Here is a 16,514-nt window from a genome sequence, read left to right as displayed (position 1 = left end):
GGAGCAGCAGAGCTGATGAATTAACCTGCATGAGGACCTCAGACCATTTTAAGAACTTTATGAAATTAGGAGATATGTGGCAAAAGTGATAAATAAAGAATAAAGCCACTTCCTTGGTTTCCCTGGTCTGAATCCCAAATAAATTTTTATTATTTTTTTTAAGAGACGCTCTTCCCTTCTTCTTTGAACATTCATTTGAAACCTTTGCCATGTGCCAGTATTTAAGAAAAAAAAAAAAAAAAAAAAAAAAAAAAAAAAAAAAAAAGAGATATTCTGGAACATTTACACAATAAGGCAGTCACCCATCCTGTCATTTTCCACATCCCCATTGTAATTATTTGAAATCCTTATGCTTGAAGATGAGTTTTTTCCCCCCCTCCCAGCCCCAAATCTATTTTGGGAGTAGACTTGTAATTGTGTGTTTGTTAATGTGACTGTCTGTTGCCATGAACAAAGTGAGGTCACCAATTTTCTGTGGCAGCTTTGCCTCAGACTTAAGGACTTTAAACCAGCCAGCACTTACTCAAATGCACGACTTTTTTCTTTTATATTTTATTATATTTCTATTTTTATTTTATTTTGTTTTGTTGTGTTATCAAGCCAAGCAATGCCTATGGCATGAACTGACTCACACTGTGAGAGTCTGGGATTATTCCTACTATTACAGTTTGTATGGGACTTTTGTATTCAATATTTAATTTTTCTCCATTGAAGACTTGTCAAGAATTTTCCTGGAAGTAAATTGAGAGTAAATGTACATGAAGCATTTGAAAGACATCCCTTTCACTTAGTTTTTGCTAAGGAAAAGTTCATCTGATTGCAGGTTACATTATATTGGAGATTTCAGTGCTAAAATATTTATATTTTGGATTTGTATTTATGCAGTTTTAAAACTTTATTGAGTCCATACAGGTCACTGAAGTGTATTTTATCAATGACCCATTAGTCATTGATAAAATACACTTATCATTTATAATGTTTTATATATATATATATATATATATATATATATATATATATATATGTAATTTATAATGACATTCAAGTTTCTTCTATCAAGTCTTAAGCTTAGATTATTTTTGGTGGGTTTCTTTATGTCCCAGAATAGATTGATTTCTAAGTAGATTTCTCATAACTGTCTAGAAGTCAGCAAATTGTGTCACTATGGCTGTGACAATTCAGAGCAGTCAAAGGTTTGGCTCAGAAGAACATCTGTCCACCTTCAGTACTTAACATCCTCTATAAACACATTATTTATAACTTGAAACAAACAGGTACAACCAGGCTGAAGAGAAACACAGGATCACCTACAGGAGGATGGAGAGAAAATGAATTTATAATATATAAAGATATTTTTTGGAAGGACTTTCAGGCATCCCTACCTTATACCCAGCAGCATTAAAAAACATGAAAATATAGGTATAATTCACACCAGCTGTATTTTGGTGATTTATGTCATGAGGAGATTTCTCCAGTTGCTATAAATTTTTACTCTGAAGCCACCTCATGCATCTTTTGGTTTCATCACGTAATGAGGTTCATTTTGTGTGATAATGTGAGAAAAAAATGTTTGCTTGCATGAGTGCTGAAAGGACAGTTAAGCCTCAGGATAAGGGCTCACATTTACTCTTTTTTTGGAGAAAAAGGCTTGAATAGAAATACTTTTTTAAAGAACAGTACAAAGTGAATAAACCACATGGAGCTGAGTTTTCCCATGTTATTTAAGTTCTTTGAGCATATTAAGACACATCCACATCCTGTAAATATATCAGAATCCAAGCTCTGTCTTCCCTCGTTTCATGCAGGCATAAAGCACATCAGACACATTACAACTAAAACTAAAAATCAAGCTGGGTGATCTTATAAGTGACCTGAAATTTAGCAAAGTCTCATTATCAAGTTTGGATTTGTATCAGCACAGGGAATGATTTCTGTTGAAAACTGCGCATGGAACACATACTTGATTTAAAATCTTTATTCAGGAGATTTAAAAAATCAATATCTTGCTTTCTGCCTGGATAATTTTTTTTAACAGACTTTATAATATTACCAGGAGAGGCAAACCCCACTGTTCTACTCCAGCAGCCAACATTCTCCTACCCCACTCTCCAGCTGAGATTATGAACTATCACAACACTGGAAAATAGTGATAATACAGCACAAGAAAGGAATATTTACCATTAACACTGTTGCATTTTAGTGTTTATTTGCTGATCTGTGCCTCTGTTACAGCAGCACATGGAGTGTTGGGCTGTAAATTAAAAAGGGATTCACGGAGTCAAGCTATAAATCGTTGACTGATGGTCACTGGGATACTTAAAAGACTCCTGGCTTCAAAGTGATGGAGTTTTTGTTTGTTGTTTTTTTTCTGTTCTAAAGTGATTTAAAAATTATAAATGGGAAATTCCACGCTGTGGCATAAACGGAAAAATTCCATATTAGAGATAAATTTATAGGTGATGTCTGCATTGACATCTGATAGCCAGGACAGCAGAACGAACAAACACTTCCCATTTCCCCATCACCAATGAATGTCTCCACATTCACTCCCGTTTCTCCCAGCAGAAACCAGTCACACAACTGTGACCATCTGATGTTTTTACAATGCACCGAGTGCACTTGCACCTGAAACACAGCAAACACACCTGCAGGGAGACTTGGGGAACCTTTGGGATAGGTGGGAGTAAGAACCGTGAGCGCGTTGAGTGGAGGTGTAAATCCCTGACGTGGGTTTCCTCACCGGCGGGGCTGATTGCAAAGGCAGATGTCGTTCTCCTCCTGGAGGAGCCGAGATCCACCTCCAGACTCCCAGATTGTTTGTGCCTACAGATGGAATTAGAGCTTCCTGCCATTGTGTGCGGCGTATGTCCCCTCGTCCCCGACTGACGCATGTTGGACCCTCTGCCCGCGGCGCTGGCGAGATGAGGCCGTTGCTAAAACTGAGAAATGGCCAAAATCCAAAGATTTTTATCACCCCATCCATGCCTTGCAGTGGTGCACGAGGGAGTTTTCTGTGTCACGGGCACGCTTTCCCCGGCCTTTCCTTTGATTTCACACGGGCAAGAGACGTCAGTGGTACTTTGTTATGTCTACACCGACCTGTAAATTGTCTTTAAAATAAGTGTTTTTAAAAGGGATGAAATATGCTTTTTGCACAAGGGATAAAATGTGTTTTTCTAAATGGGAATTGTGATTCCATGGCTATGACTTTTTTCTTAATAATTTTAAATACTTTCAGGGCTATAAACCTTGAAATTATACGTTGCATTCAAACAAATCCTAGGAGAAAATAATTATCTAAAGTTTGGGAATAGTGATTCCACGACTATGTCTTTTTTCCAAATTATTTTAAATACTTCTAGGACTGTAAACCTCAAAAATATATATTACATTCTGATTTTGGCATTCAAAGAAATCCTGTGAGGAAATAATTATCTAAAATTTGGGAATTGTGATTCCACAACTATGTCTTTTTCGAAATTATTTTAAATACTTTTAGGGCTGTAAACCTCAAAATTATATATTACATTCTGATTTTGCCATCCAAAGGAATCCTGTGAGAAAATAATTATCTAAAGTTTGGGAATCGTGATTCCATGACTATGACTTATTTTGAATTATTTAAAATACTTTTAGGACTGTAAACCTCAAAATTATATGTTACATTCTGATTTTGACATTCAAAGAAAACCTATGAAAATATAATTACCTAAGTTTTGGGATAAAGACAGGAAACGTCCTGGCTTTTTACTTATTAAATAAATTTTTAGTGGAGCATGTGTAGCAATGTTAAGGGGAAATGTCCAGCCACCTTTACCCTGACCACATCAATTCAACTCCTACTTTGTCAGGAACAAAATATTTTCATTTTAAAACAAAATTAATTGTACCAATTGTCAAGAAACATGGATATTTGTATGCATAGATTTGCCAAGTCAAAGGAGAATGAGGAGCCTGGATGTGTGTAGAATAACTAAATCTTAAATGATCATTATTCAGGCATTCTCTCTACCTCAACAGCAATATCAACATCAGGATGGAGTCAAAACAATTGAGATCAGCATATTTTATACTGAAGGAAAATAGCTTTTTTATGACCCATAGAATTAATCAGTGAGTTTTATTGCCACAAGTCTCCCAGAACACAGCACATTGCTTTTCCTCAAACCTAGATTAAACATTTATTCATGTGTAAAATAATGTTTGCAATTCCATTCTATGTGCAGGATAAAATATAATCACAGTTAAAACCTTTATGGTTTAGGCCATCAACCAATCACTAATTCAGTAATTCCAGGAGTTTAGGGAGAGTGAACTTGGTTTGGGGACACATTACTCCATAATTATGGGCAATGGAATTTCAGACTTTTCTCTTTGGTGTCACAACATATAATTAGGGGTCACACAGCAGCATTATAAATGGGGACACCTACAGGGATTTTGTTGGTTTTTTGGGGTTTTTTTCCCTTCTTCTTTTCATGGACGATGTAGTGTATAGATTGCATGGATATATTAGAAGTATTTATGGTGGGAATAACAAATAGCAGATCTTCTCTGAGTACTGGAATAGGTTGCTCAGGTGCTTTGTGGAGTCTGTCTCCTTAGAGAGGTTTAAAAACCATCCAGATGTGAACCTGGGAAATTGGCTTTAGGTGCCAGAGGTGGGGTGGACAAAGGGACCTCCAGAGTTCCCTCCCAACCTCACCCATTCTGTGATTCTGTCACACAAACAGTGCAGAAATTTCTAATTTCTGAATTTCTAGCTAGTGGTGACAATGACTTCCTTTCTCCTCTACAGCAGTTCCCTTCAAGCCTAGCTCTACCAAACTTCTACTTACCAGAAGTTTAGTTGAGATATTATTTTTTTATTTTTTGCCACGTAAAAAATCACCTTGAAAGGACTCAGAAAATACAGTGCTGTATTTATGATTGAGAAACAGTTTGGCTTTGTTTTTCAGTCAGATTTAGAGACATCAGGCCTAATGAAAAAAACAAAAAACAATTGTATTTAAATTTAATTGGTTTTAAATGTGTGTTCTCAGGGTGCGCAATGACTTTGATGTGCTCACAAACCGCCTGATTGGCAGCCACGGCTACTGCACCCAGGTGAGTTCAAGGTCCAGTTTTGGGGGTGTCCTGTGCCTCTGCTGGGAGCTGACCTCTGGGAAGAGAGGGCCTTGCTTAGTTTTAAGTCACAGAATCATAGAATCACAGAATGGTTTGCGTTGGAAACCCAAAATTCACCTAAAAGTTCATCTTGTTCCAACCCTTCCAACCTTCCACTATCCCAACTTGGTGCAAGCCCCATCCAGCCTGTTCTTGAACATCTCCAGGGAAGGGGAGTCGACATCCTCTCAGGGCAGCCTGTGCCAGGGCCTCACCACCCTCTCAGTGAAGAATTTCTTCCTAATGTCAGCTAAACCTACACTCCTTCAGCTGAAGGCCATTCCCCTTGTCCCATCACTCCATGCCCTTGTGAAAAGTCCCTCTCCAGCTCTTTTGCAGCCCCTTTTAGGTGTGGGAAGGCTGCTATGAAATCTCCACCAATTTCGTTTTGTTTTTTTCCCTTATCCTCGTAATGTCAAGCACCTTCATCCTTTATTCTTTTTCCCTCGTGTTTTGGCACATTCTTGTCTTTGCTTTCAGAGGTTCTGCTTTCCAGGCTGGTTTTCTGCCCTGCACGTGCCTGTACCTGTGTGTCCATGTGTTCACACTCCTCTCATCTGCTTCTTTGGGACCCCTCAGTTGATTTCAGTGCTGAGATATCACTGTGTTCCCTCCCTGCCCTCTCCGAAAGGTGCCTGAGGTTCCATGTCTGATCCTACAGCTCCTCAATGATTCCAGGATCCTATTTACTGCCCTTCTGGCTGCCAAATACAAGCTTCTTATTCCTCTCTTTTTGCTGGAGGACTTGTGCACTGTGGCCACACAATGATTCCTCAAGAATGTGGTAGAACATCAGTGATGGTGAATAAGAAGTGCAAAAAAATCAGTAAAAACCTATAAATTCTGGGGAATTCTTCAGGAGAAACACAGAACTGTAATTGTGTGCAGTATTTTTAAATCCAGTTCCAAACTGGCCATACCAGAGTTATTCATGTCTTTGGGCATGGTAGTTTGCAGTATTTTTTTTCTGGAAACTTTGTTATTTCCTCTCCTGTTTCTCACCATATGTTATTTATTAATAGTGAGCTAGTTCACTGCTGCAGCACAGTCTGCTCTTAGCTCTGATTTCATGCACCCCAGCTGGCCTTGGTGGGTTGTTAGCTGAGAAAAATATCCCATAGCTCTGTTCTTGAACTTCAGGTACATTCCTATGTGCAAATGCCTCCCCATCCTGTCACAGGTATTTAGCCTCTGGCACACCCCTGCTTCAACTGGAGAGGAAATAATCAGCAATCATCTAGTAAATATCAATATCTTAGTGATCTGGGTCCATATGGGTAAATGTCTTACTGAAGGAGGCTTTAGTTCAGCCAGAAATAATCGGTGAGAAAGAATCATGATTTGACAAATCTTGTCCAACATAGAAAACACCTCACTTAGAACATCCAGAAATGTCACTGTACAGGCTTTGGGTTTTTATCATTCCTGCTGTACTTTTCATTGTGGAGAAGAGGGGACACCAAACCAACAAACCCCAAAACCAACACACTTATGAGATGTTTGAGAGTTGGATGTGAGAGTAAATAAATTATCAGCAGTTTTCCTCCAGAAGGATGAAAATTGAAAACTCTTCTAATATTGGGACTTCAGCAAAGCTTTCACTACTGTCTCTCACAGCATCCTTTGAGACAAAAAGTCCAACCCACAGCTGGAAAAGGTTTTTTACCCCCAGAGGGTGGTGAGGCACTGCCCAGGCTCCCCAGGGAATGGGAACATGCCCAAGGCTGCCAGAGCTCCAGGAGGATTTAGACAATGCTCCCAGGGATGCACAGGGTGGGATTGTTGGGGTGTCTTTGCAGGGCCAGCAGCTGAACTGGATGATCCTTGTGGGTCCCTTCCAGCACAAGATATTCTTTAATTTTATAATTTCCTCATTTTACTTTGACTTTGACCAAAAAATCTGTAATCTCTCTTTGGGAGACTTTGACCAAAATATCTGGAATCTTTTTATAAGCAATTTTAATCATAACCATGAACCTAAAGCCACTTCATAAATTAGGGGTCATGTACATGTGTAACTTCATCAATCCTGAATCAGTCTTGTGCTGATTAACTCCTCTTTGGTTTTTGTTTTGTTTTTTTCTTTATTTTAAACATGTTTCAAAAAGGAATTGGTGAACTTGCTTTTGACTGGCAAAGCCGTGTCCAATGTTTTCAACAATGTGATCGAGCTGGACTCTGGGAATGGCAACATCACCATTTTGAAAGGCATCACCAGTCGCAGTGACATTGGTTTGCTGTCCCTGTTTGAGCACTATGATGTCTGTCAGGTATGCTTTCCATTCTCCTGGTTTTGTTTAAAAAAACCTCAATTACTTTTAAATTCAGCTTGGAGTTAAGTAAAGCAGCAAAGAATTCACTGACTTGGTTCAACTTATCTTTTCTGTGCTATAGTGGTGGTTCTGTTACCAGTAAAAAAACAAAAAAATACAGTTAAAAATTACAATTAAAATATCTGTTAATGCAGTGGGATTGTCCCCTTTAATTGCTTTTGATAGTCATATTTTAATTGTAGTCATAATGAAAATGAAAAGATAGATGAAAACTTTCAAAGGAGTGACAGGTATTAATTTACCTCAGGAAAAACCTGTGTAAGGATTTCACTAGTTCTCCTTCAACAGGAGATGGAGGATGGCAGGATGGACTTCTTTTCCTAAAGACATGTTCTACCCTAAACAGCCCATCTTGTGTTTGATGCAGGAATATTGTTTGAAATTCTCTTGCTTTTGTTAGATATTTGTAGCAGTCCCACCTGCATTTGCAACATCAGCAGCACCTCTGTAAAAGTTTGAAAGTGATTAAAAGGGTTTTTTTTTTGTACTGATCTGATCTAAATGTGCGACTGAAAACAAAACTTAACTCCTTCCCCTATGGCTGAAGTCAGCTACATTCTCCTGCTACTGGCAAATTACAGTTTTTGTTATTTTTAATTAGCACAATCATTTACATTATTCACAGGATTTCAAAAGGTTTGAATTCAGTCAATACACCTTATCAGTGTGCCCAAATCAGATTAATTCAGAACAGACTGGACTAAAAATAAATAAGCTTCTGTGTCTAGTTCGTGCTTCTTTTTCTTTTCTATAAACAGTGTGACATTTAAACCCTCAAAAAATGATTATGCACCACTCCAGCATTTTTTTCCATTCTCCAGTGAGGAAAATGACTCGGGAGTAGCAAAATGGTAAATGAGGTCAGGGCAGGTAAGAGCTATTTCTTACCCACCTGCCCTCTAAAAATAAAATAAGTTACCCAGAGATTCAGACACCATTTTCCACTTATTCTGCAAATTACATGGTAGAGGGGATCTGTTTCTGATCTGCTGGGCTCTTGCATAGGAACTGGATTCATGAGCAAGGATCTGTTTTTCCAAGCCAGTGACTTAATCAGTCACAGAAACTCCAGTAGACGTAGTTTCCTTTTTTTTTATTAAGTCTACACCAGTTGGGCATCTGCTGCAAGTTGTCCTGGTTTTTATTAAGAACATCTGGGTGTTCTCTGCATTTCAGTTCAGAGGCAATGTCTGCTTAGGACTGGCACAAAAGTCACATTCTGGTGGATTTTGGCCCCAAACTGGGGAGTCTCCACTAGTCTCCTCAGGCTTCAGCGTGAGGGGCCAGATTCTGTTTCCTGTTATAAAACTTAGAGCAGTTCAGGAAAAATGAAATGTCAGTGGCAGTTTGCAGAGGTGGAACTGAGAATAGAGTTTGTCTTTCAAAGTGACTCTTTTATTCCTCTCAGCATCCAATTACAGTGTGGCTCTGAGGCTGGTAACTGAACCCAGCCATGGAAAAGGACTGTCATTTTTGGTTGGGTTTGTTTTTTGTTTCCAGGAGTAAGAAAATCCTGAGCGTGCTATATGGTGAATCATAGACACTGGAGTCAGAAAACTCCCTTTAGGTCACATCCAGCCAATCTCTGAGGGGATAACTCAGGATATTTTTGTGTCCTGTTATATAGCAGGGTTTCTTTTAAAAATCTGTATCCATGAAGTTCCTGCCTTTCTGTTCAGATGGCCATTTTTTCATTGATTTTAGTGCAAATAACTCTGATCTTACAGTTTTTCTCATCCAATTTTCTCTACTCTAAAACATGAATAAATCCAAATAAAGATTTGCAGATCCTTGTGAATTAGGAGATTTTAATATCTACCACACAGTGCCTGTGTTTGGAAATCCTATTAATAAGTCAGACTCTTCATTTACTTAGTTTCCTCTAATTATAATTTTACTCATAATCCAACCTGCCCCCTGAACAATTCATCCCCATCCGCTGGGCATTTGCAGCTGATGTAACAGTGCCTCCCTTTTTTATCAGCACATCCTGTCCAAGGCTTGTTTTTATTTCCCTGCTCTAGACTTGTTCCAACTTCACCAACACATTTAGGACAGGATATTCAAGATTCCAGGCTAGATGCAGTGAATCCACATGGAGGAAGACTTCTCTACCATTTAATTTCATTTTTTCTATTTCGTGGAGCGTTTTTGTGTGTAATCCACAATTCCCTTGGTGTGGCTTCTGAGTTGCAGATACTGTGAGGGCATATGAATTAATCCTCAAACTCCAGAAGTGGCAAATCCAAAGAAAATTATCCATCCCCTTTTCCTCCAGTGTTTGCCTGAAGAATCCCTCTGTTCCCCATCCATTCTCCTCCAGTGGATCCTGTGTTATCTTTACTGATGAGAAAAACGTGTGCCCCAAGTGATTTGTCTGGAGTTGTTAATGTTCAATCATCACTCTCAGCCCTGACATATCACCAAACTCCGTGGAGTTTGTTTTTTTTGCAGTGTAATTACTTGCTGCAAATTGTTTCCCAATGACAGATGGATCCATTCCATCTGTTTCATGTGCAAACGTTTATTTTCACAGTGAGATTCTGGATTTTAATGGGGAAGAAAAGCAAAAATTCTGATTCTGCTACTTTTCAGTAGGCAGTTTACACATCTTTGAGTTTCTTTTCTTTGTGCCAAGCCCCTATTTAAGCAATATCAATTCCATGTGATCTTACACATTTAATTTAGGAGCCCAAATTGAGATTTTAGGTTTCCTGGGATTTATTTAGAGCACGTCAAGCAGCAGAAACGTTTCCACAAGGAATTACTGGGGCTTTCCTCTGCCTGCTGAGCTGCAGCATCCAGCAGTTCAGTCTCAGGGAAGCTGAGTGGTTTCTCTCAGCAGGAACAAGACCTCAGAGAAGGGAATGAGGCACAGGAGGAGTGGGCAGGACCAATTTTGGCACAAGTGAGGAAAATCCCTGTGTTTAGGTCAGAGCCTTTGGCCTAAGTGCCACGTTCAAATCGCAGGTGAAAAGACTTTTAGAATGATGAAATTCTTTCTTTCAAAATGTCTTGAGATGTTAAAAGTAGGAAGAGATGGAAACAGAGGCTCCTCATGTTTATGCCAGGTCATTAAATAACAGTGAAAAAGGGAAAAATAATCAGCATTCTCAAGTAATAAATGCAACAGATTATTATCCGTATTATTATTCATAACTTACTAATTATTTTATAATGTTAATAACCCATTAACAAAAACCACAGTGCTAATTAACAGGAATAATGATAATAATAACAATAATATAGAGCATTTACATGCCTACATTTCCTATCAGCAGATCTGTGCTTTGCAAGAGTGGTAAATGTCATTTCCACATTACACAGAGGTGTATAAATAGGTGAATAAAAGTCAAAGTGTTTACCCAGTAAGCTCCTGGCTGAACTGGGATGAGTCTGAATCTCTCATTTTAAAGGCAGTGTGGTGCTGGCTGATGAATCTCCCCATCCTTCTGAAATGATTTTTGAAAACACTTCAAGGGATGTGCTGTTGTATGTGAAGAAACTGAAATATTCAAAGTTATTTGTCTCTTTTGAGCTTCTCTCTGATCTGTCTTTGTTTTCACCAATTCTCTCCTGCTTTAGCCTGCCCTGTCAGCTAAACCTGCTGTTGTCTGACCTCCAAATTCCCCCCAATCTGATTCCTGACTGTCCCAGCCCCTGCCTGAGCTCCCAGCCCTTCAAGGGACCTGCTGCTTTTATTTTTTACTTCTCTGAAAACGGAGAGGGCATTGACAAAGAAGCTACTGACATTTTCCCCCATTTCTTTTCAAAAAGACAGAGTGAAGCAACAGAAACAAACAGAATTTATTCATTAAAATTCCACAGATGGGAAATGTTAGTTTTGGTCCTTTTGAAGAAACCACTGTGTGCTGTGACAAGATGAATTTCAGCACACATACTCTGTCTCCTGGCACCTCACCTGTGTTTCTGCCCTGTGGGGTGTCCCTCCTAAAACCTTCTTCCCATGGAGTCCCCTAAACAATCTCTTTTCCCCATCAGATGGGCTGGATTCGAGGCAGGCCATTGAGTGGGATTGTGGAGGGGAAAGTTTAAAAGGAGATTTTTAACCTCCTCGTTTGAGCAACCAACCACAAAAACACACAAAATGGAAACTCACGGTTGGCTTCAGTTTTCCATTTTTTTTCCAGGAATGGGGGTAAATGTTATGCCCTGCAGATGCAGCAAAGGAAGCTGCTGTTTATGTAAGACTTTAGTGAGCATCACTGTGGGCAAAAACATGGAGTATATTCAAATTTGACTGAAACAAGGCTGACAAAGCATCGGCCTTTGAGAAAGCCTGTTCTTCATTCCTTGTTTTGACATCTCCCTTTCTAGCCTGGAACTGAAATTTTCTTTAATGAAATCCTATTGTCCTCTGAGTTATGGTCAGTTATTTTCTCAGAGGCCAGTCACTGTTGCTGGGGTATTGGCATTGCTTCCCTATCAACATCCTTCCAGATGAAAAAGAATCACAGAGTTTTTAAGACAATAAGGATAATAAACTCCACATGTTTAGAAGAGCTCTGTGTGCTTTGCAGACAGGTAAAGCAGAAAATGGTAAGCCAGGTATTTTCCACGTCTCTCTAGATTATAAACACCTGCATTTGGATCTGGATTTATCCCATCTCACTTTAGGTGCTTTTTAGGCTGAAAATGCTTCAGGTAAGAGTTCAGCTGACTCCCTGCGTTGCTGATGAACAGGAGGGTCTAAAATTCTGACAACACCCATCTCTTGCTTATTTAATTTTACAGCCAAAGCCCAAGGGCTAACCTGCATTAGAGGGCCTAGAAATAAAAGCAGAAGTGTTTTGTGGGCTGAGTCCTGCCCTGTCCTTGTCATTGCAGTGATGTAACTCCCTGAAGTGGGATATAAATTCTGTGTGTAGTGAAGAAATGGCAAAATTTCTTCTTTTTTTGAGACATTCCAGAAGAGCAGCTGGGTGGGACTGAGGTAAAGAAAAGATCTTGAGGCTGCCTGGAACCCTGAGGTCTGTTTTCTTTTTACACCAGGGCAGTATAAGGGAACTTCAGTCAGAAGCCAGTGCTTTCCAGGAGTCCCTTCGTTGTTTTGGGAGTCCTGGGATTTAACACACATCTCTTCCTATTCTTCTCCAGTCATGTCTTTTTTTTTTTTTTCCCTCAGTTCATTATCAGAAAGGTTTTCTTTTCTACAAAAAAACCCAAAAAACCCAACCCAAACCAAACAAAAAAAAAAACCCCAACAAAAAAACCTCCAAACAGATAAACAAAACAACAACAATAAAAAAACCCACCAAACCAACCAACCAAAAAAAAAAAACCAACCAAAAACACCTCCCAAAAAACCAAACAAAAAAGGATCCAAAGCTGCAGAGAAATTACCTAAGGCTCTAACGTAGCAGTAGTTTTTTGCTGTTTTTTTATAAATATATGGCTAAAAACTCCTCCGTTTCTGTCTCTCCTGACGTAGTGCATGGTCTGAATGTCAGCTCTCATAAGCATTCATTTTATTTTTCTCAATCTGATTGAAATCATGTATTTGGCATTGGCTGTAATATCCTTATAATATATCCATATATTATCCTTATCCTTTATCCTTACATTGTCCCTTAATGACCTGCAAATGCAGCAGTGATGGGGCTGACCTGGTGTTTCAGTGGGGTCACTGGTCCCCCAAGGGCTGCTGAAAAGGTGTGTCTGATTTTACACCACTGACACTTCCCTCTTTAACACCCCTGGAACATTGTTCAATATTCATTCAGAAAAGGTCACTGCAGCTGTGGGGAATGAAACACTGACAGAACAAACAATGGGCTGTTGCCTGTAACTCTGAAAACTCTGTGTAATTATCCTTTTGCCTGTCAATCCTGCTGGATTAGGTGCTACCAGAAATTCCTCATTTTGACAGAACCCGGGGCTTTGTGGAGCCATTACACACTGTGATTGCTTCTCAAATAAACATCTCTAGCAGCTGTATTCAGGGAAAGAAACATAAAGCAAGGAATGATTGATTATAACTGGAAAATGAATAGTAAAGTCCTACAAGCAAGGAGATGAAATTATTATTTATTATTTATTATTATTTATTATTATTATTATTTATTATTTATTATTATTATTATTTAAGTGATAAAACTCCTGGAGAAAAATGCCATCAGATTGGCCATATCCAGTTACCCTGCTTGGTTTTAGTATCACATTCTCTGGCTTGTTTCTTTTGGAATACAGATTCCAAGATTTGGCCTTGTTCAAGGGACAAATCAGGGCTCAGTGGTGAGGTGCCATCCACTCACTCTGGCAGATCTGTTGGAATAGTTCTCCAGCAATAAGTATTTGTCTTGGTTGAATTGTAGGTTGAATTTCACCATTGTGTGGATACACACAGATTCCAGATGGAGAATGAGCCCATGGAAGGTGCTGGCTTTTGAAAAGTTGGTGTTTCTCAAAGATCAGAACATTGTCCCTGAAATTTATGAGCATTCTGGAGGGCTTTATAAGGGAGAGGATCAGGGTTAGGGAAGTCTCCATAGGAATTGAAAACATGCAGCATGAAAACACACCTCATTCATTCCCCCCTTACTTTCCTTTTGCCTGAAAATGACGAATGAGCCTGCTGGAAAACCAGTACTTGAATAGTGATAAAAACACAGCCATTGAGCTCTTAGCAAAATAATATTTCATAAAAAGGATGCAAGTCACATATCCCTGATTTGCCTTTGGAATTCATCCCTACAGATGTTGGGAAGACACTGGAAATGAGGGGTCTCTGTCAGGCTCTTGTTGGATGACACAGAAACTCTGCTGAGTTTGAGGGGTTTCCTCAGGGGTCAGAACACTGGGTGTTCATGCCTGTTCTTCCATGTCCTGTTTCCAGGTTTTATTCCAGGTGTTATCCAGTATTGCTGCCACCAGCCGGGCTGGTCAGGCAGCTGAGGAAACACTCAGGCCTCACCAGCTGTTAAATGAGGGCACAATTCTGTGTATGGGGAAGGGTCTGGAGAAGCAGCCAAAGGAATCCTCATAGTGAGGATTGTCCTTACTTTGTCAGCAGCATGGCCCATATTGTATTTTGTACAAAACATGTTTTACATCAGGGAAGCTGAGTGGTTTCTCAGCAGGGACAAGATCTTGGAGAAGGGGATGAGGCACAGGAGTGGGCAGGACCAATTTTGGCACTCACAGGGTGAGAAAACCCCTTGTGTCCAAGGCAGCAGCTAATCCTCAGCTGGTTAAATTGATGCCACCAAAACAAAGACTTCTCCCTTCTTCTGGGAGAGGAGGATTTGAGCTACAATATTTTTAGACTGTCTAAGTTGTCTCAAAGTTCACGCCCTTGCTGCTTTCTGCAAGCATTGTAATTGAAAAGTTCACGCTTTTGGAGAATGTTCCTACAGCCCTCAATCATCTGAACAGTTTGTCCTGGCTTCAGGGGGACAGTTCATGTGAGTGGACGTGGCTTTGAAAGTTCTGGATCTCTCTCATCTTTGTCAAATGCTGTTTGATGAAGCCGGGAAGTTCTCTTTTGCAGACAAACGTAGGAAGAACACATTTTTAGGAGGAGACTGGCTGTTCTTTTTGGCTTTGGTTTATCTGCATATTAAAATATGCATGTTTATGAGACTGAATCTTTTCATCTGTGTCCTTCTAATTTGCCATCTTTTGTTGAAACTGCATATTTTCTTTTTTGATAACTCCCGTTATGAGTGTTATTGGAAGCTTTTAAAAAACTCTTTACTTCCGAGCCAAGAATTTACATGAAAAGCAGAACTGTTGTATAAAAGGCTGTTTTAAATAGATATTAGCAAAGTAATGAGTCAGGGAACAGTTACTTAATTAGCTGGAGACTTGTTGTCTAACATCAGAAGAAATTCTCATTGTGGAAGGCAGCTGAATTTCCACTCGTAACACTTCAGCTATAAATTCTAAATGTCCCTCAAGATGAAAAGACAAACCTCTTATCACTTAGGGTGCTGGTTAGAGTTTTGATTTCAGCAGAATTAATGTTGGCATCTGCCTTTTGGCTTTTGCCATTTGCCCCTGTGCCCAGGGTGAAGGACTGAGGGCTGCACTGTAGGCGCTGCATCCACAAATCTGTACCTAGAAATCATGTATTAGAACTTTTCTGTTAAAATTTCCTCAGTTTCCATTAGGGCTTTTTCAGTGAATAAGTCCTGGAAGCAAAATGACTAAACCCAAAATTATTTAACTGAAAACAAAATGTTTAATTTCAGATTTCAGTTTCCCTAAGCAATTTCTCAAAGGTACAAAACCCAGCTGCAGTGCTGCTGGTATCCCCTTCCTCCATTCCTTATAGATTAAATCCCTTGGGTACTCTGGTTTAAAACATCTGTGAATGAATATCAAATTTTTTATGGACTTTTGTAGAGAATATTGAGGTTATTTATAAATATACTTTAAAAATAAGGACAAAGGCTTAGAAAAGGCTTTCGTTAAAGTTTTATTTTCACATGAGCAGATGTCATTTTTAAGAATAACCAACCAAAACAAATACTTCTGTTATTGCTTTCTTCTATAGCTGAAAATACATGTTTGGACTGTGAACTAGAAGGTGATAAAGTGAAGGGAATATGTTACTTTATTTACTCAACAAAAGATTCTGGGCTCAGTTGAGTTGCCCAGGCAGGGATGTCTCAGGGCACTTGAGATCCTGTGAGTCTCTTACCTGGTTTCCAGTCACTGCTGAATGACAGCACAGCCTCCCACTGATCCCATGTTGTATTCCTGTGGTTTTACAGCTGTTGCAGAGAACATGCTTCCTTTTGGTTCAGTTCATCTGGGGTCTAATCTTTTAGCTGTAAGGGCACTACGGCTGCATTTTATTACCTGCCATAACTCCAGGCCTAATAATTGCATTTATGCTCCATGATTTACCAGAGCTGTACTGGTCTGCTTCACCAGCAGTCTCTAATGAACCTTCATTCATGTTCATAGACTAGAATAAATAAACGATCTTACAAATTTTATGTTTTCCACTGATGCCTTGGGAAGGCCTTTAAGGATACACCCTGAACA

At 39.3% G+C, this 16,514-nt stretch overlaps 1 protein-coding gene across 1 annotated transcript in view; it reads left to right on the top strand.

The window, feature by feature from the left end:
- MINDY4 (MINDY lysine 48 deubiquitinase 4) overlaps nucleotides 1-16,514 on the top strand; it is a 70,764-nt gene that overhangs the window by 44,177 nt on the left and 10,073 nt on the right. The window contains exons 14-15 of the mRNA XM_083857840.1: nucleotides 5,043-5,106; nucleotides 7,275-7,436. Coding sequence (XP_083713966.1) covers nucleotides 5,043-5,106; nucleotides 7,275-7,436 — 226 coding nt within the window. The remainder of the gene's footprint in view (nucleotides 1-5,042; nucleotides 5,107-7,274; nucleotides 7,437-16,514) is intronic.

This window comes from Zosterops lateralis (genome assembly GCF_965231275.1).
Source record: "Zosterops lateralis genome assembly, chromosome: 1".
Taxonomy (NCBI): domain Eukaryota; kingdom Metazoa; phylum Chordata; class Aves; order Passeriformes; family Zosteropidae; genus Zosterops; species Zosterops lateralis.
Note: the sequence above shows the minus strand (reverse complement) of the source record. Positions and strands in the feature narration are given on the sequence as shown.